This window comes from Protomyctophum parallelum (assembly GCF_964188405.1).
Source record: "Protomyctophum parallelum genome assembly, chromosome: 9".
Lineage (NCBI taxonomy): Eukaryota > Metazoa > Chordata > Actinopteri > Myctophiformes > Myctophidae > Protomyctophum > Protomyctophum parallelum.
Genome location: NC_139706.1, coordinates 3,639,608 through 3,660,584, shown reverse-complemented (window position 1 = coordinate 3,660,584; position 20,977 = coordinate 3,639,608). Strand labels below are relative to the sequence as shown.

General features: G+C 40.4%; 1 protein-coding gene across 1 annotated transcript; it reads right to left on the bottom strand.

Moving 5' to 3' along the window:
- Nucleotides 1–1,245: 1,245 nt before the first annotated feature.
- kcnk6 (potassium channel, subfamily K, member 6) lies at nt 1,246–17,123 on the bottom strand. Its single transcript, XM_083773929.1, has 3 exons — nt 16,695–17,123; nt 8,699–9,091; nt 1,246–2,535 (listed from the first exon to the last, which is right to left on the bottom strand). The coding sequence occupies exons 1-3, from the start codon at nt 17,014–17,016 to the stop codon at nt 2,282–2,284; spliced, it is 969 nt and encodes a 322-aa protein (XP_083630055.1). The 5' UTR covers nt 17,017–17,123; the 3' UTR covers nt 1,246–2,281.
- Between the last annotated feature and the right edge of the window lie 3,854 nt (nt 17,124–20,977).

Below are 20,977 nucleotides of genomic sequence, written 5' to 3'. Positions count from 1 at the left end.
AGTGGAGTTTAGTTATGTAACAGATGTATACAGTATGCATACGTTTATTTTGGTGGACGTCCAAACCATTTAAAGTGCCTTGAATACCATCATGGTACACACATCTTTGTACAGATTCCTAAACATTGGCAGTGCTTTACCCCATGAACCAGGAAAGGAACATGGCAATGTTGGCGCTGACCTCTAGCTATTGTACAGGTTATTGCATCACTGACTTCCTAGTTCACATCATTTGTTACGCAGTATTTAACATTGCTGAGCCACTACTGTACATTCTAAACCACTGTCAGGTTGGTGTGTCATTTTCTAATGACACAGCCGACCTGGAATCATAGATCCTTCCCTAAATCATGCTACGTAGCCGTTGCCTCATCAGTGAATAAGTTCATACGAGTACACCAACTGCAATATGTTTTATAATGGCAGGTTACCTCCCAATGTGGTTGGTGGACAAGCTTGTCAGCCATTGTCAAAATTGTACCAGTTAGTCTGGCATACTGTGAATATGTTTGTCACCTCAAAGGTAGTGTGGATAACCTGCTTTGTCTGGTTAATATCTGAATTATTGCACTTTTGTTAATATGCATGGTTTGGTTTCCAGTTATGTGCATATCAGATTAATTAGGAAAATGACTTTAAGTGAATATAATTTAGCCCATTTTGTGTTAGGTTTTTGTATATTTATAATTGTATATGTTGTCATGGGTTAAAGTCGCTTTCTACAGTATACACGTCCCCGATCTAGAACGGGGCTGAAGACGTTGCAAGCTATTTATAAATGCCATTTGTTAAGTTAACAATTTGACAATGTCCAAATGTGTTAAAATTGTTATTAATGTACCCGTTATTTTGATGACTAAATAATATTCAGTTGTGAAATTTGGTGCTTAATGCCTGGACAGTTGACACTTTAAACAGGCGTTTGTAATAAAATAAAAACATACATAGTTTGTAGTCTCAACCATATTTCCATTTAAGAAGTTTACCTCTGGCCCACAGACTACAGCTCTATTACACAGTACACTTCGCATCAATCAAAATGTTAAGATTGGTCATGTATTAACTGATTATAATTACAATTATAACGGAGACTGCCCATCAGTCTGTTCTCTAGAGCCTGACCGATCTGGTAAAATCCTGATGTTTTAACATTTCTATTAATTTGAAAGTCAGATTTGATTAAAGTTTATAGTTGAGAACATTTAAGCAAATACACAGATAAAAAAAGTAAACTCCATTATAAAAAGAGCATTTAAGTTTAATTATACAATGAACAACCCAACAATATAAAATACATAAACCAAAATATAGATCCGGTTAAAAAAAATAAAAATGGTTTGCTAATTTTTATGAGTGTGCCGCAGCTCAATAAATACGTGGGATATCAAAAATAGCATGTGTTTTCTTTTATTATATAATCATGAAAGTGAATACATGTCTAGTTCATATCCAAATGTCTAACTACATATATATATATATCAAAGTGATCTGACAAAGGCATTACAGTACCAGGATAAAAGGCTGTTCAAATTAGACCTCAAACGCAGAGAGGCATGATTCAGATCAAGTGAACTTGAAATTCTATAAAGTGCAATATTTTAAAGCCTAATTTGTGCTTCATCACACAACGGTTCTCTCTTGAGCGATGCCATCGTTGGTCGAAGTATAAATGAGGCTTTAGTCTAATTTATGATCCAACATGGAATTCCAGGTGATAGAGGTTTTGTTTACAGTGGCCAGCCAAACATCAATTCATAAGCGATACACACAAAGACATATTCCTGATGAGCTGTAGAATGGCTTCAGTTACAACAATGAAAACCATATATGTATCCACAGTTTTATATATCAGTTAGTTTTTCAGTCAGTCCTGTCCTATTCAAAGCCCTTTAAACCCTATAATTTATTCAGCAGAAAACAAACTGCACTCAAACTCCGTTGTTGTAGTACAGAAAAATGCACACTAGGTGGCAGTAACGTAAAAGAAAGGCAGCCCAAGTCATTAATCTAGTATAGTACTTGAGACAGACCCACTGATGGAAATGCTCAGTCCAGTCCTGGCCCACTAATAAATGACAAACTCTCAAATGATCAGTCAGGACCAATTATGGTTGGTACCTACCAACACAGGTTCAATATAGAGTTTGAGAGCACAATATTTACATAATGTCAGGTGAGGAGGGTGTGTTATAGTGTGTGTGTGTGCGCGTGCGCGCGCGGGTACTTTGACATGCTCTCCAAAACAAAGATCACTAGAGGTAGAGCCATCATCACCCACAGCTCAGCCCTTGTTGATACTGTTGTAGGAGGGTTGAGATCCAGGGTCCAGAGGCTTAATGGCAGCCTTCTCTGCCAGGTGGGCGGGAGGATCCTGGCTGGGCATCTCCGCATCACCTATGATCGGTTCCCTGTCTTCTTCAGCCGACTCATCGCAGTGTGGCAGATGGAGTAAGGTGGTCAGGCCGTGCTGGTCAGCCATCTTGTGGAAGGCACGTAGCAGGAGGTACATCATCATAAGACCTGTAAACAAGTAGACTGGGGATGGGAGGGGAGGGGTCAAACAGGTGTATAGTCGTTTGTTCGTTGTACGAAAGGGTGGGAACTGGAAACCACTTTCACGTAACATGACATATAGACAGAGGAAACATTTAGGCATTTAGAAGCAGCAGCAGGGTATTTGAAGGATAGACAAATCCTTACTCATCCAATTATTTTGGCCTATTGAACACTTGAACCATCTCAAATGTTTTTCCCTTGTATTCCTCAGATCGTGATGTTACTCCACATACAGGCCATTTCAGCCTAACTAGATTTTCTCAGATTTTGTACTTTCAAAACACACCTTTTGCTACCATCCTGCAGATTTTGTCCAAAACTCACACCAATTGGTTGGTAACTTGGTACACATAATCTCTGGAGAAGTGTGATAAACATGAGTCATCATGTGATAAACATGAGTTTTCATATTCCATTATGATTGGCTCTGATAATTGCCTTTCAAAGTGTGCAGGATGGGCCTATTTTAGAAAGAATGGGAAAACAGTGTCCGATCTACAACAAATCTTTATCACACATTGGGAGAAATGGGAGACCTCTAAACAAATCAGAGCCAAGCCAAGTGGGGTCACAAATCCTATATGTCACAGTTTGTTGCAGATGTATGATTTTCTACCGCGAAATTGCGGCATTGTATTGTATACATTTTAAAACAAACAAATCTGAGAAATTAAAAAACACATTACAATTAAAATGTAGTGAAAATAGCCGATCTACAAGCTTGCAAGTCGCAACACGGCACGAGTCAACCTGCTATGTTCACTAGTTTGGGTCGCGGGCAAATGTCTAATCTCTCTTTTGGGTCTCGACCTGAAAGGTTTGTGAATTAAAGTGACTTGACTGGTTGACATCAAAACGGCCTGTCCGCTCAAACCACAATGCAATATTTTGTTTTCAAGGGTGTTGCTATGTACCAAAACGTCGACAGCATTTCAAATTAGATACACGTATAATAGGCCTACCTATTCCATTTCTCCAAAGTGCATTGGTCTTACGTAACGCCAGCTCCACTATTCCAAATCCCCCTCAGGTACATATTTAAACTATTTTCAACAATGGTATAATATTTCTTTCGGTAGGTAGATCTTGTTGAGCTGGTCATTTTGAAAGTAGCTATCAAGTAAAAAAAAAAATCAGACCAGTCTGAAGTGAGTGGTGCAACAGTGCCCGCTGTTGGTACTCTAAACATAGGGACGGACATAGGGACATTGCTGTTCTTTGGAGTGGTTGCACCACTCAAAAAATGTGGGCGTCCCTGTGTTGCGACCGTGACGCATTATATACATTATTATACGTATATACACATGTTATATTATACCATGCGACCACTTTAACTTGAGATACGATGCTAGCACTTTTGACACACTGGAGTATATTATAGTACATTGTGGGTTATATATTGAGATGGCAGGTATGTGACATTAAAAAGGACAAATCAAATGTATGTTTCCACTTTATTAGAACACAAAATAAATCGCTACAGCCTCAGTAATCAACCAGTGAAATGAGGGTATTTTATGATGCCTCTCATAGGGATTGCATTGTCAGCTGCTATCTATGAGAGTGACCCTTTGGTTTCTCAGAAGGCGTGGTTACAACCATAGAATGTGGGCCAGCATGTGATACGGTGCCTCGGGAGCATGTATCCAATGTACCTGTCCAGGACTGAAAGCACAAAACACAATGCTGGGGAAAACAAACACTGTAAGCATGATATGAGTTAAGTAGGATAAATATAAATGATATCATTATTTAAGGTCTTTAGGTCAGTGTCTATGGAAGCATGGATTGTCAGTGACAAGCAATGATCAGTGACATTTAGAAGTTATTTTGTAGAATTTTAGGAGAGGTGGAAGACACTCTCTGCCTGCATATACACATGACGTCATGTTAAAATTTGTGATGTGCTGTCTCATAATTCATGTGTACGTCTCGAACTCGACCCATTGGTGTGGTTTGGGCTTACTGTAAGAAAAACAAGTGATTTCCAGCAATCACTCGCTAATCCACATTAAACTGGAGGGCTGGACAGGGTCAATGTAGTTAATCTGCCCACGGAATGACCTATATAATTATTATATAATACAATCTCAAGGGAAGGGATACAAGCTACAATTATTATCCCAAGTAATTTGAAGGATGGATTTGAAAGAAAATGAACCTATCAAATAAACGGTAGTCATGTCAGATCTGACAGGGCTCCAGGGTGGACTGAATCCATTCACAGCATCTTCTCTTTCCCAACATGACACTGCTCTCCCACACAACAAACGTGTAAATTCCAATTGAAAAGTAGGAAAACGTGGAGAAATTCAACACACACACTGCCTAGGTTATTCTAGAGGGCATGCTTTATTTCACAGATCCCCAGGCATGTGGCACCTACTGTTGCACTGACACAATAATATCACACCTTTGTGCCCTTTGTTTTTAGACCTGCACTAATTCTACCCAGTTCCAAATAAGATTGTTCAGATTTCAGGAAATAAGCAAGTACCGGTAAGCTTATTTCCATTGTGGTCCCTTGGTTGTGACAAATTGGCACGGGTTAGTTGGGGAGGAACAATAGAAATAAAAGAAAAGGGTATATTGTTATATAGTATATCTGATGTAAATAATGCTTTCATCAGTGACATTTGGTTGCATGTTTTCACAATAATATAACAAAAAACACCATTAGCAAGCGTTAAAATAAGATAAGATGAATACTGCTGCAAATAGAAGATCATGGTAACGGTTAATAGGTCTGGCAGAGCTAATTAGGCCAAGTCGTAGAGAAGATTTAAAGTTGGCTATTGAGACTGCAGACTCAAGGTGTTTTGGTAGCACATTCCAAATGATTACTGTTGAGTATAAACAGCTTTTGTATCAGCAAGGTACAAGGTTTATTGAGATCCCTCTGGTAGACTATCCGAGTGTTGCTAACCTTTGTGAAGTAATTGTATGTAATTGGGTAGCTCATTGTTGACAATCCTGAGAAACCATACATGCAGGCATAGTGCATTGAATGACATTGAACTGGTGCCCCTGCCAATATTACAAGAGAGTAATTTAGTAATTTCAGAGTCACCAACACCTACTCTGAATCCAGGAGATTTCTTTAGTGTGGCGTTTGATCCAAATGGTCTCGAATCTGTTGACAAGGTGGAGAGACAACTGTATATTTTCAACCTCTGATTTGTCATGTAGAGTTTCCACATGGAAGTGGTTGAGGTGAAGAGGACAGAGTTCCATTAACCCATTAAGACCTGTGGCCGATTCTATGAAAGCCTTCTAAACCAGTAGTTCTCAAACTTTTGCGTGCCAAGGACCCACAAATGTATTTCACCCAAATTCAAATTTATTTTGTGCCAGGATAACCCCAGAAGAGATTTGTGTTAAATTAGTAAATGTACCGTGCAGCATTAAGTTACACACTGTGAGCTTGTATATTATGCCATTTTTGAGAACCACTATTCTAAATCCCAAGAGTTTTATGAAAAACAAATGTTGCTTTATATCTGCAGTAGCTAAAATCTAAAGTGGAACAGAATGCTTTCCTGCTGTTTATGGGTTAAATAATAATGACCACTTGTTCTCTGTCTGCCAGGTAAGAGCTCACTCACAGCAGCGCTGCGCTGTTCAAATCCAAGGTCCTGAGCTTGCTCGGAAGATTAAAGTGGTTTACGGTATAAAAAGATTTCTGGAGATCAAGCATGAACAGTACTTTACTTTCCAAGATCTACTTTCTTCTTATAGGAGTCAGCTAAATTAAGCAGACAGGTACGTATCTGTGGAATGAGATTTTCTGAAGCCAGTTTGAAATCCAAGCAGCAGATTGTGGGATGACATAATTATCTATTTGTTGGTATATAAACGTTTCTATTACCTTGGATGCTGCACACGGAATGAAGACAGGACGGTAATTGCCCGGTTCTATTTAGCATAATTTTTTAAATAAAGGGTTGGTCTCAAGTCTCATAGTTTCATGGTTAGTTATATGGATTTTGGCTTCATCACGTAGGAATCTGGATGAATGTTGATTGAGAGCTGGTGCTTTGGATTAAGGGCCTTGAGTATCATCAGTGCATCTTCACTGTACACTAATTTAAAACAAAAACATTTTATCAGGGACACCTTTCTGATGGATGGTAAAAAATCACACCTGTGTGAAGTGAGTGGTGCAACTCAGTGTGTGTGTGTGTGTGGGGGGGGGGGGGGGGACAGGAACGCACCCAGGGTGCCGGCCCGGTTCCGGCGAGCCGCCCCGTATGTGCGCGTGTGTTTGTGTGTGTGTTAGGTTGCGCACAGGTGGTGAAAAACAACCATGCTGTTTTCGTGCTCAGACGCACCCAGCCAGCCAGCTACCCAGCCAGCCACACACACAGCTCCGTAAGGGAGTGGTTGCACCATTAAAAAAAAATCAACATGGGTGTCTCAGTCTTGAGCATGAACATATCATAGTACAGCACATTTTAAATGTATTCCATCTAGTTTTATTTTTATTTTACCAATGACACATTTGTTGTTAGTGATATCTTGAACCAGTTCTACTGAACAACTGGGAGCTAGTGTCTGTGACCAGTTCTTTTAGTTGCCACCAGACTTGCCTTCCTTGATGCGTACATCTATTCTACGTCCGAGCATAGACATGGTAACGGCCCGCCTGCCTCCGATTGGCCTACAGACACTGCCCGTCTTGCCCCCGCGGTCTCACCAGACTGTCCTCCGAGACGCGAGGTTACTCCATGGTGGGAATTAATTAAGTACAAGAGAATGGCAGCTTGGCACGCACGACAGTAAATTGTACGTTTTATTTTTGTAGAAGAGGCATCTTGTATTAGCAGCAGCAGACTATCCAGCATGTATCCTCCACTCATAGAGTAAGCCTCCACCTCGGAGGAAACTCTGCTAAGGTCGGCAGTGTCGGTAGGCCAGTCAGAGGCAGGCAGGGCGTTACCATGTCTATCTACGTAGAATAGATACGCTTCCTTGATGCATAATTATGCACCAATGCTGAAAGGACGTGTCACTGTGCGGTTATCAGGCTATCAGCCTAGCTTTATTACGAGGCACACCTGCATATCAAACATTCTTTATGACTCATTCAGGAACCAGGATGTGTAGAGTCCTGAGTAGAGCAGAACTGGTGATCTACGATGTCTTAGCCACGCACCACACAGGTGCCAACATTGGCACAGGGGAGGGTGATCACTGGCACACTGACAGTGAGAGAGGATTTTTATTTTAACCCATTCTGACCTGAGATCAGATTCATACGAGGTTTCCGCCGGACACACACTGGTCTGATTAACCAAATTCTGACCTGATCAGATTCTAAAAAAATGTCAGTCGTTCTTCGATTTTTCAAAAATAGCAGACCTACAAGCTCGTATCGCGCCACTCGGTGGCGCGATATGAGCTTGTAGATCTGCTATTTTTAGCTAAAGCATAACATGATGCTGACACCAAAATGGGTGCCCGGTCAGAATGGGTTAAAACAATATGTAGTCCAAAAAATGTCTCAATTAAATTAAATAGCCCTCACATCTGTATGCAAATTACGGCACCGTGTACTTTTAAATTTCCTTTGTAAATAAAACCTCTCCAGGGACAATGTTTGGCTAGACTTTTTCAAATCAAACCTTTGAAATGTTTTGGAATGAAATAAAATAACCTTGACAAAATATCATTAGTTGGATGTGTAGGATGTGTGAAATCTCAGCAAATTGATTTTTTACTAATACTAAATGAATGGAATCCAATTGCTTCCTTGAGAATCAAACAAACTACAGTTTATGGCATGCACTGGCAGTCATCTCAAGTATACAGTGACTCATGGTCAATTGGCTATACGTGTCATACTGCCAGTATGATCCTTAGCTCCCATTCCTGGCAATGTTTTTGAGTGGTGCAACCACTCCAAGGAACACCTACCTACGTGACTATGAGCACCAGTATGACTATGAGTACCAATAGGGGCACTGTTGTGCCAGAAACAGAGAGAGAGAGATAGTGCTGCACTGTTCCCCGCTTAATGAGAGAGAGAGAGGAGGGGGGAGGGAGAGAGGGGAGTTGCACCACTCAGTTCACATGGGTGTGATTATTTTCCTAGATAGCGCTTTGACACCCATTTCATGTTCATCTATACTACAAAACTCACCCATAATGCAGACCTTGTAGATGCCCTTATACTCCTGGTTTGGTTCCTCTCCTGGCACATAGTCTCCCAGTCCAATTGTGAACAGTGAGATGAAACAGAAGTAGACGGCGTCCAGGAATGACCAGGACTGCTCGATGCTGCTGAACACCAGTGCCGGCACCACAAAAAACCCAAGTACATTCAGCATCACCAGCAGGGCGAAATGGACCGCAGTAGCCTTCCTGAGCTCCAGGCCCACGTGCTGCAGCAGTCCAATCGGAGCGTAGACCAGCGGGTACATGAGCCTATGGACACATGCAGTCAGCACCAACATGGTGAAGGGCACTCCGAGCAGGGCATAAAGGATGGAGAAGGCCTTCCCTGCATCGGACAGAGGAGTGGTGTGGCCATAGCCTGGAGGAGCAAGGAACATAAGACAAGCGAGTTAGAGAAAGGAGGAAACAAACATGGGGATGTTAATGGATTAATCCATCGTTAAGAAGTTCTTCAATTAAACGTAACAGTTAACAGTGAATGGAAAATTCTGCGGTTCCATCATTGGGCGGTTTTCTGTGAATGTAATGCCGTCTGTGCACACGCGTGGCAGAGGGCCGTGGCCATGTGGCCCGGTTAAAAAAGTCTGCCCGCCTTAGTAACCACAGAAACATCTCTTTGATACGACAGACAATTTATATGACAGACAATTTATGTCTTAACCTGTATCTCAAATGGTCAAATAAATATTTGATTGAATAGACTCGAGCATACATTAAAAGGGTATCTTTGAAAAACAAAAAATAAAGGTCCTGCAGTCTGTCAGACACTTGCCAAAATGTTGCTCTTTATTAGATCGACGTTACGGTTGATTAGACCTTGGTAGATCACATGACATGCCCCTAAAATATATATAATACAAAATAAACTATTTTTGGCATCCGACACTTAAATTAAGGTGACTTGATTGATTGACGTCAAAAAGGGCCCACAATGCAATACATGCACACAAAGTCACAAACCTCAGTAGCATTAAGGTTATTTAAAAAAGAAAAACCCTACCAATTCAATACCTCCCCTCTATTTACCATTCCAAGTGCGTTTGTCATTATGTAACAAAAAAGTCAAAAAGCGTGGCCACCCCTGCCCTACTTACTCGTACAGTGACACACAAAAGTATAAAAAATAGCAGATCTACAAGCTGGAAATGTGGCCCAGGGTGCAGATTGATAGGACAGCTGGAGAGAGTTGATTAACCTCTTCAAATAACCAGAAGTTACCGAAATGAAATGCATATTTATGTTTTAGCTTAGGGTACAATAGTTGATAAGATTGGTTGGTAAATGACTAACTATGACAACGACATACACTTTTATTTTGTACTTTCTTGAACCACAAGCACTGCACCAGTCAGATATAATACTGTACATGAGAGAAAAAGGGAAAAAAGCGTAGCATATAATATAATAGCATCATAATCTAGTCTGCCTATTAGTTCTCTTTCAAATGTCAGTGTCAAAACAGAGTCTCATTTGTTGCTGTATTCAAGCCATGGGTATTGGACTTGGTGATACCATCTGCTGTTACAGTATGTGCGCAATTTCAGTAGCTGGGAATTTTGTTAGCTGTGGTTGAAGTTAGTGGCTCCTTGATAGATCCCTGATTTCCTCTGTAGAGACCAGCAGTCCAACGGATCCAACAGCAGCAACAGGGACCTCTGGTTCTCCCCCAGTGCGGGTGGTGGTGTAAGCGGTGCCGTGGTGGAGGTTTAGGCGTCCTCACGTCGAAAAAAGGTTTGCCCTGGAAAAACTTTTTTCTCCTGTGCAATCACTGTGCCTCAAGAATCAAATGAGGTTGGGAGTTATGTGTGGTGTTTATGCCGCGACGTGAAAACCGGCTCTGTGAATTGGAGGATGCAATCATGCAGGCGCCCGATACATTTCACACCCTCCAGACAGAGAGAGAATAGAAATGTGTATTCTGTCTGATACACTGTCTGTCGGCCTTGAATAGGCCTATAGGGGTCAAAATACTGTTCATAGAAAATATACACAAAATCAAAAAGCCACTGGACTGAGGGGAGGCACAGCACTAACAGAGTGAGGTTTGTGTTTGCTCGTGCTACAGTAGATCCGCCGCTGCCTGAAGCATCACATTTTGTGCTCGTCGATCTGCTATTTTTGACAGAGACGATATAGCCAAAATAAAAATAAAAATGGTTTTAATGGATTAAGGCCAGCGGCGTTGTTAGGCGCTCAAAAGGGCGGGGACTTATTTATGTTGTTGACATTCACGGTTTATTTTTGTGTAGCCAAGTGTAACCAAAACGAGGAGTCCTCCTCGGAATTAAATTAACTAGCGCTAAGTAGCTGGTTAAGGACCAGATTGTAAATATTACATTTGCAGACTTTCTATTTAAGGAACATTTATGCTCGTAGGCCTACTCGTGAAAGTTAGAAGACTACATGAAACATTGGATTGCATAAACATCACTTACTAGTAATACGGAAGTCAGAATTAATAATAAACATAGATAATAAATTATATACATGGTTCAAAATGACGGACCCAAACCCTGACGGTTCCGAGATCCAAGTAGAGCCAACAAAAAAAGAAAAAGAAGATGCACCCATTATTTATTATTAATTATTAAATATGATTATTAAATTGCTTGTTTTTACCTTGATGAATAAGTAAAGTAATCTATGATTAATCACACCATTGATTCCACAGAACTTTGTTCCCCCATATATTGCGCTGCATCTGATCCCTGGTCAGTCATCTTCGTTTCTTTTTACATTAAAGAATTATGTTTTGTTCCGAAAAAGTAGGTTAGGATTTAAACACTTGTCAGTTTCTAGAAAAGATATACCAAAGAAAAACACTAGTCTACCTTGCAGTGTTTACATGGGTAATTCAACAGTTTCTAAAATCTAATAGTTACTTTGATTTAGCTTAAGAATGTTTTTGGTGGTTTTGTTTATTTTCGGCGGGGAGAGCGTAGAGAGACAGAAAGAGAGAGGGGAAAATGCATGCAATACATGACTCCAGCTGGAATCTATTATCTATCCGCACTAGTAGGCTCAGGAACAGCTTCTTTCCTGTTGCTGTCTCCCTGCTGAACTCTGCCCCTCCTCAATGACACTGAACAATGATACCCCCTTCCGTCCCCCCTTCCTCCTTCCCATCTGAATTCTCATGCTCACACAATACATACACTAGCATGTTATGGCTTATGGCTTGTGTGGGTGGGTGTGTATATAGATGCATACTCCTTATTTATATTTATTATATACTACTGTACATACTATACATTCTGTACATTCTACAAACAAGTGGATATACTGTACCACTTGGTTCTTATATGCACAGATTTAAAATGCTACACACTATTGTTCTCTGTCCGAGAATGTTTTGCCAGCAAAGTGAACCTGCTTTTTGTTAACTTTTGCACAACCAAGTAGTGAAGCTTTTGGTCATGCTTCACACACTGTTGTCATGCTTCACATGACATGGTAGATTGGTAGTGAGTCTACAGTTGTGATTTCAAATTTGCAACTTCCCATTGCAATCAGAACTGCAGTGCAGACTCACTCTCAATCTTCTGCTGTAGACTCCATCTTAGCACTAGCATTGCCGTAGCACTTGCCCTAGCCTCAACGACCTTACAGGCGTACTATGCTCAAGTTATGTAATTTAGATAGCATTTTATGTTGACATATCACAATATATTGTATAGTCAGTTTCATTGTACAGATAATCTACTGTTAGATGGATGTTTGTTAAGTTCTTAGTTTACATATTTACTTATTTTGTATGTATTTGATGTATTATTGTTCTTGCTTACTGTAAATCGCTCTGGATTAAGAGTGTCTGCTAAATGCCTAAATTGTAAATCACAATATATAATATAAATGGTAAGACGGAATTCAGTTCCCAGTGGATTCCTCGCGACTCGCGCCAGTGCAACCACAGTTGCAATTTCCCAGAATTGCACCTTTCTAGTTTAGTCTGATAAATGGTGCATTTATATAGCGCTTTTATCCAAAGCACTTTACATAGATTGTGCATTACAATCACCCATTCATTATACATACATTCATACACCAATGGTGGAGGAAACCATGCAAGGCACCAACCCGCACATCGGGAGCAATTAGGGGTTCAGAGTCTTGCTCAAGGACACTTTGACAGCAACTCTGGGGGAGCCCGGGATCGAACTGGGAAGTTAACCTTGCAGTTCCCATCCAGCCGCTCTACTGGCTACTCTACCCCTGAGCCACTGCCGCCCCTACGATATTGGTATTAAATGAACATTTTTGCTCATAATGTTCATTTATGTTCATAAATCTGCAAACTATCACATTTGAAGAATATTTTATATGCAATGCAATATATTTTCAGTACAACCGATTACGCCGTATACAACAGGGGTTCTCAACCCGTGGGTCGCGACCCCTAGGGGGGGGGTCGCCAAATTATTTTGGGGGGTCCCCAAATTATAAAAAAAAGGGGGGGGGGGGGGGGTTTGCAACTGAATGGCTAGAAAATGGAAATGAAGAGTTTAAAAAACCAAACCAAAAAGGTTGAGAACCCCTGGTATACATATACAACACACACACAATGCACTGCTTTTTAGTTTATCATTCAAGTTCAACAAAAGACATGTGATTATTACGCAATTAATCGCACGATTAACTATACAAATCATGCGAAAATGTAATCGTTGGACAGCAATATATACATCAAAATAATGTGATATGATCATGGACCCGCCGTGAATCGTAAAAAAAAAACCAACATGAAAAGGAATCGTGAGAATATTGTGGATTGTGATGCTGCTTGAAAAAGAATCATGACATTTTTCTATATCGCCCACCCCTACTTTGACACCAGCTGTAGTAGGGCCTGATTGAGACAATACAAGAATTTCTGCAATCCGTGTTTTTTGCGTGTTGCTTTTCACTGTGTAAAAGCCTTTTAGTTTTAGCGTTTTCCCCCCTCACTGCCCTCACCCTTGTTGACAGGGAATGGCAAAGTCCAAGAGAAATGAAATCCACAGGCGAAAGGTTAAGAAAAGTTTATGTTCCAAGAAAGTGACCTGGTCTAGAACAGAATGTCAGTCAGATGTTTACTGAAAACATTTGTTCAGTGTGTCACGTGCACTCTTCGAAATGTGTGTGTGTGTCATACATACATTATACATACTGTACATACACACAGAGTGTGCGTGCATGTGTGTGTGTGTGTGTGTGTGTGTGTGTGTGTGTGTGTGTGTGTGTGTGTGTGTGTGTGTGTGTGTGTGTGTGTGTGTATGATCTCATCACCACACAAACGCACTCACAAACACACATAAACTATACATCCAAATCCGACTAAATATGTAGAAAATTATATCTCCATTCCGTTTAGTGCAGTGTATCATTTGGGGTAGTAAGACTAGCATTGGTTGTTATTAGGTCTTAGGACATTTCCCTGAAGAAGACCTTATGAGGTCGATTGGTTGGTTGGTTTCCTCTTTTTAACCCATTCTGGGCTGGAACCCCTTTCGGTGTTTTACCCCCTCAGGCTGGGAAGCCATTTTGGGGTTCTGTACAGTATGTACAGCATTCAAAAATGTAAAAGATTTGATTCCGCTCAATTCTGTTTTTCTTTATCTTCTATAATAATTTCCCAAGGCCAGCAGCAGATCACCAACCAACACTTATAAAATCGCGATTTTTTTAATGCCACAATATTAAAATCATATCACATTTTTTTACCTGGAAAATAATGCTATAATCCAGCTTCCCAAAGGACTGTTCCACAAAATGACACACCTCAGAGAGGTCAATCAGCTCAATGAATCATTCTGTCTTCCACAATGTGAGGACTCTGCCGCTCTGCGTTCTTTTTTTTATGCATTCGTGTCAGAAAGACTGACTGACGTTATCTGGCTCCATTGAAGTCAATGATTGAACTTTTCATGGTCTATATTGTTTAGAATCATTTTAAAATGTTCTAGTATAATAAAAGCAATGTAACTTGGGAATAAAATCGCAATATAATTAAGAATCACAATATAAATCGAATCGGCCCCCTGGGTATCAATATTGGATCAAATCTGGAGTTAAGTGAATCGTCCCACCCTTAGTCTCTCTTGTGGAACGCTGAATGTTTATGTTTCAGCACTTCATCATAAAGTGGCTGTGCATTTTCAACCGTTTAGAAAATAAATGATTATCAGTTATCGAGTCAAGCTAACATAATGCTGCTGCAAACAACCCCCCCAACCTCATGGTCCAAAGTTCTAAAAACCTTTTGACACGTTTCCAGTTAAAAAACAAAACAAATACAGAATACACTGGGCCAAAAGACTCAACAAAGCCAGTGAGGCTTACTGTATAATCTGTATCTTCATTGTATTTATATGACAAATGTAAATTTAAGAGGGCAAAACCATCAGGATATGCAGTTCAAGTTGCTCCATGGTCAGACAGAGACAGACATAACATTAGATGACAAAAGTCTGTCAAAGGAATATGGCCATTCTCCAGACACACACTACTGCCTGGCTAGTCTCAACTATCCACAATCTCCGAATTGAATTGGATTGTGGGAGGCAACCGTCTGGCTGATAAGGAAAATATAACGTCAGCTAGGCAATAGCCGCTTATATGGCAATATAAGCATAACAGTCAGTTTACATGTCTCAACAGTGTGTGTGTGTGTGTGTGTGTGTGGGGGGGGGGGGGCATTATGCAATTCATAAATGGCTGAAATGTTTCTTACTGCATGACTGCACTAGTCTGAGCATCATCGAAATTTCACTTGAGGCTAAATGGTGAATGTAGGTACAGTAAAGTAAAGTTTTCCTTTACTATGCTGCCAATACGTAACTGGCAAAACAACGACAAAAAGATGCAATATTATACTTTGTACGGTAGTGAGTGAAAGTTGTACCTGGCTACTACCTACACATCTTTCTAAAAGATCTTCATATAATAGGTCCTCACTAATAATCATGATAAAATGGCACCATTCTTTTCTACTCAGTCTGTGTCTCATAGGAGGGTTGTGGGCAGTGACCACCAGTGACATCATCGTTAGGACGATTTTTTTTATTTTTTATGTTTAGATTTGTATTATCGTGAGAACGATGGCTTCCACTTTCGCATTGCAACTTTTCAGGACTGGAAAGCCTGCAGTTTCTATTAGCTTGGATTCCCCATCAAATGATGTCACTGGTGGACGGTTTCTGAACTGCCCACAGCCCTCCTATGAACACAGACAAGAGTAGAACAAATTGTGCCATTTTATCATGATCATTAGTGAGGACCTATAGTATATGAAGATAGGTTGAAAAGTGGTGACGTGCCTAAGAGTTACAATTATGTCTTATGAAGGATGTCGTTACTCTGTATACAACATAAGCATTTAACAAACCCACTGGTCTAGTAGATCTAACCTGTGGCCAGTATTGTTTCTCCAAAAACGAAATAGGCTTTGAAAAATGTGACAGATATCTGTGTTTACAAAACAAAGGATTGCTGTTATTCTTTTCCACCTCTTTACTTGTTGCACATTTTGCAGGATGACGAGACTGTAATAATTACTGAAATTGTCAATTAGTAAATTATGAACTAGAATCTATTCTTCTCAGCATGTATAAAGAACATTTTCATATTGTAATTTGACCTTGCATGCCCCAACAAACAGGTTTGCGGCGTCTGCCTAGTCCAATCCTTCCTCTCAAAGATCATCTGAGGCCAAAAGGAAACATTTATCTCATTGATCTTTAAAAAGCAACCAATCCACATTAAAAGGGGAAATACCACACAGCTGCGTTGTCATCACTTGTATACCAAACATCACTTGTATACCAAACAGTTTTGGCACGTGGCAAATTCAACGAAAAGTCCTTGTTGTAAACAATGCAGGGCATTCCCCTATTATATTTAACGTAGTGCTGTGTATCCTGATAATGTAATGCGAAGCCAGCTATACAAACACGGAAACACAGGAATTCTGTGGTCCAACTTACCGACGGTGGTGACCAAAGTGTTTGCGAAGAACATAGAAGATGCCAGATCCCAGTTGGTGTGGATCGAGTGGTTCCAAAGGACAGACACTCCATATTTGTTGGCTGTCAGTGCTTTGATCAGAAACAGTTCTAGCTGTGTCTCGTTGACACAGCTCTGGTTAAGAAACTCCTGCTTCAGGTTTTGCAAGTCGATCCTCAGCTTATCTTCCACCGGACGCTCGATGCTGGCGAACACCAACGCTCCCAGCAGCAGATAAATAACGTAGAAAACTACGAAACCTATAAGCAAAAGCCAGGATTTGCTCACAGAAGTCAAAGACATAACTCGTTTTGTACGCGAACAAACATCAGGCGCACAACTGACCCCTTTTTACAACTACAACCTCGTCCACTCCCGTTCTCTCTCTAAACTTTTTTTGGGCAGAAGTTCAACTGTGAGTGACTGTGAGTGTCCCTCCATCCTCCTTCTCCTCCCATCGTAGGGAAGGCTGCCAAAAAGGGGGGTGTTTTAGCCTGGCTCCAGACCCCGCCCACTCTTCTTCTTCTTTGGGTTTACTGGACCCCGCCCACTCTCTGAGTGTACTGCTTTTTAGGTGTGTCCTTCCTTCTGAGAAAGTGAGAAACAAATACCACTGGTGGATGAAGTAGTAGCCACTAGCCAGGCTACTGAATCGAATGTTGTTTTACTCAAGCAAAAGTAGCAATCTCACAAATTTGTACAGAAATACTCTGTTACGCTAAATGGCCTGCCCTGTATTCTAAAATTGTACTATTTTGAGGAAAGGAACATTTTCTTTCAGCACACTGAGCACAGAGAACATCTGACTATGTATGTATGGGCACATAACAACAAAATGGGATATAATCACATGCTATAACTGAGAATAGATTTGACATTGTCTGAGATTTGTCACCACGTTTCTTTCCGAGCTGTAGAACAGAGAACCTTTGAACAAATACTTTTTAATGGGAAACTAAGTACAATGTACTTTTTCTTTGCTTGAGTATCTCAAAGACAAATGTTGAACTCTTTACTCCACTACATTTATTTGACAGCTTTAGTTACTATAGTTACTGATGAAAAAAAAAACGTTAAATAGCAGATCTACAAGCTCTCTCTGTGAGCTTGAAGGTTGGCTATTTACAAATAGTCAAGGTATAAAATAGTCAAGGTTAATAATCAATAATTATAACATGTATATGATTCTGAAATGGGTATTCTTCATAATGAGTATTCGTTTGCTATATTAATAAAACATGGCAAAGACATTTAGGGATAAAGGATAAGGCGGCGTGCAAGATAAGTATTTGACGCTATACTTTTGTACTTTGACTTGTAACAAAGTATTTCTACACTGTGGTATTGCTACTTTTACTCAAGTTCAAAATTGAGGTATTTTGTCCATCACTCTTTTGTTCAGCAGAATGAACACTATATTCAAAATTACTCAATGTCATCATACCACCTGAGCCTATGAGAAGCCGAGTACAACCAGAATTATTCATGTATAGTGTTGGCCATTGAACAGCTCTGTCAGAACTACTGGGGTTCTGTAAAAAATAAGAATTGGATTATAATGGAGGTCATTCTCTTTGCCCACCCAGGTTTTCCTAATAGGAAAAACTGGGTGGGCAAAGAGAATGACTTCCCTCCATTCCATCATATTATGTGGATGTAAAAGCCTGCTTCACTGCCAATTTGGCGGATCATTTCTCTTCATTGCATTAATACCATTCATATGTATTGCTACTTTAGTCTAAACTATTTACATATATATTTCTTTACTATGTGCTATGTACTGTTACAACAACCCGCTGGCGAATGAGGCTCAATTTGAGTCTAATTTCAAATTTCAAAAGAATTAAAGAATTACTACCAGTAATCAGGCAGGATTATGATGCCTGAATTCCCAAATTATTTTCTGACATTCAAGCGAAGGTGTAGTTGTGTCCTTGGAAAATGGGCTAGGCCTACATGAAAATGACAATTAAAAAACCTGGCAAAAGCAGTGACTTTTGATGTGAAAAATGCTGGCTGACTGGTCTGCTGCCTGAGGTCAGACCACCCGGCTGGCTGTGTGTCTATTTTTTTTTTTACAGTGCAGTACAAAGCTCCGTTATCATGGTGCAGCACACAGCAGCGGCTCTGACTCAGCAAATTTATTATTGGCAATAGCCGGGACTGCTGAACTGTTTTATTAATGTTATGTTCCAATGTGATATCAATGCAAATAGTGCTGTATTCGGTCTATTCTATTTTCCACTTAAAGTGCTATTTCCATGCGAATCAAAAAGGATGATGTGCTCTCACTACACCACATAAACATGTATGCGTAAAACGGCATTCACAATGTAACACTGCTGTGCGTGCAGCCGTGCACACGCACGCACGTGTTGTCTTTCTGATAGTGAATAGCAATTCCAGTCTAGGCTGGACAACAGTAGCATAATTAGTTCCACATTCTATGTCACTGTGTTACTGACACAGTGGCATGTAAATGACCTCAGCTTGTGACTGAAACTTTTTCCTGTTCGCTGATGACTTGTCACTGCTGGTCTCAGACGGGAACAAACTGCCCTCAGCTCTGAACTCGGTAGAATCTGCACCTGGCTCGCTGATATCAAACTATCATTACATCTGGGAAAAACAGAATCCATTCTCTTTGGATCAAATAGTAATTTCAACAAGGCCGATGGCATCTCAGTTAAAGTGGGTCACTGTGGGTGACAATATTGTCACACGAACAGATTAATTACCTACCTAGGTTCCATCCTGGAGGCACATCTTTCCTGTGATAAAATGGCCATGAAATAAAAAAAAGTCAACCAAAGAACAAGATTCCTGTACAGGATCTCCTCACTGTCTGGTCAACAAAAAGACCCTAACAGGAGCCCTCATACAAGGTGTCATGCATGCACCTAAGGGTCCAACAGCACCTTAAAACAAGGCCCCAGTCTTCCCAAAACAAACTGGTCAGGGTACTATTTGGCCTTACTCCCAGGCCAGAACCCACCTCACCCCTGCCCATGATAGGCTGGAATGGCTTAGGGTTGACAACACGATACAGCAACTTGCAATGGGCCTGGTCTACAAGATTGGCTACGCCACTAAGATACCTATGTATACCTGTCAAAATACTTGTGTCAACGAGGTCCACAATCACAACACCGAAGGGAGTTCAACAAACCACGTGCATCCCAGATTCAGCTCAAACAAGGGATTAAATTAATTTCTCTCCTATGCTAAAGTGTGGAACAGCCATTAAGAAATGTGAATCCCTAGACTCCTTCAAAACTGCTCTCAAAGAGCACTTACGAACAGCTGCAATTCGAAACTGGCCCCCTGTAAAAAAAAAGTCCCCCCCCACACACTTCTTTCCATACTGTACATGTTTTTCCCTATTATACTTTCTTTAACTGTATGATTTCCTTTTTTTCATAGAAGTGTATATTTGTACGTCTTTAAATGTTCTGATGAAGTAATCCCCTGACTCTCTCTCTCTGTCCTCCAGGTTTGGTCTGGGTTTTGACACTTTTCAACATTGCACCACAAAATACTGTTCACACGAGCACTTATTGTATATGACTGACTTTACGGACTTCCAGTGAAGATTACACAGCTATGAAGAAACGCTATGATTTCATCTGATCTCTGAACCACCACAAAGGCTTTTGTTTTGTTTCCCCACACATGCACTTCTGTCTTTCTCCTCACTGTGTATGCCCATGACTTTGTAAATGAAAATCAGACCCGTCTGAAGTGAGTGGTGTTGTACTGTACTGTACTGTACTGTACTGTACTGTACTGTACTGTACTGTACTGTACTGTACTGTACTGTACTGTACTGTACTGTACTGTACTGTACTGTACTGTACTGTACAAGCCCTCCTCCCTGGCCTGTGTGTCTGTGTTAGGCTGTGCAACAGTGACACTTCGTGCTCAGACACAGGGACAGACCCAGGGACACACACACATAGCTGTCTATAGGAGTGGTTGCACCACTCAAAAATACATGAACGAAAGGCTACAACACATTTCCAGGAGACTATACTGGTCAACCATCTCTGCACCTTTTGTCCACTTCCGCACACTGCTAAATTACACTACTCAGTTAAAGTAATAGCCAAACCTTGGAGTTTAAATTTACATGACCATTATTGTTCCTATACATTAAAAAAATATTTGGCAGCTGTCACATTTTATTATGTCAATTAACAAGTAAATTATGCCTTTTCCTTGTTTGAACAGATCAGAAAATATGATTTAGTTTTTTCTTTTTCTC

Excerpts from the sequence above, each read along its gene's own strand:
- kcnk6 (XM_083773929.1), bottom strand. The coding sequence starts at position 17,016 with ATGTCTTTGACTTCTGTGAGCAAATCCTGGCTTTTGCTTATAGGTTTC. Across the intron at positions 9,092-16,694 it reads CACTTTGGTCACCACCGTCG|GCTATGGCCACACCACTCCT; the intron begins GTAAGTTGGACC and ends TTGCTCCTCCAG. Across the intron at positions 2,536-8,698 it reads CTACAAGGTCTGCATTATGG|TCTACTTGTTTACAGGTCTT; the intron begins GTGAGTTTTGTA and ends TCCCATCCCCAG.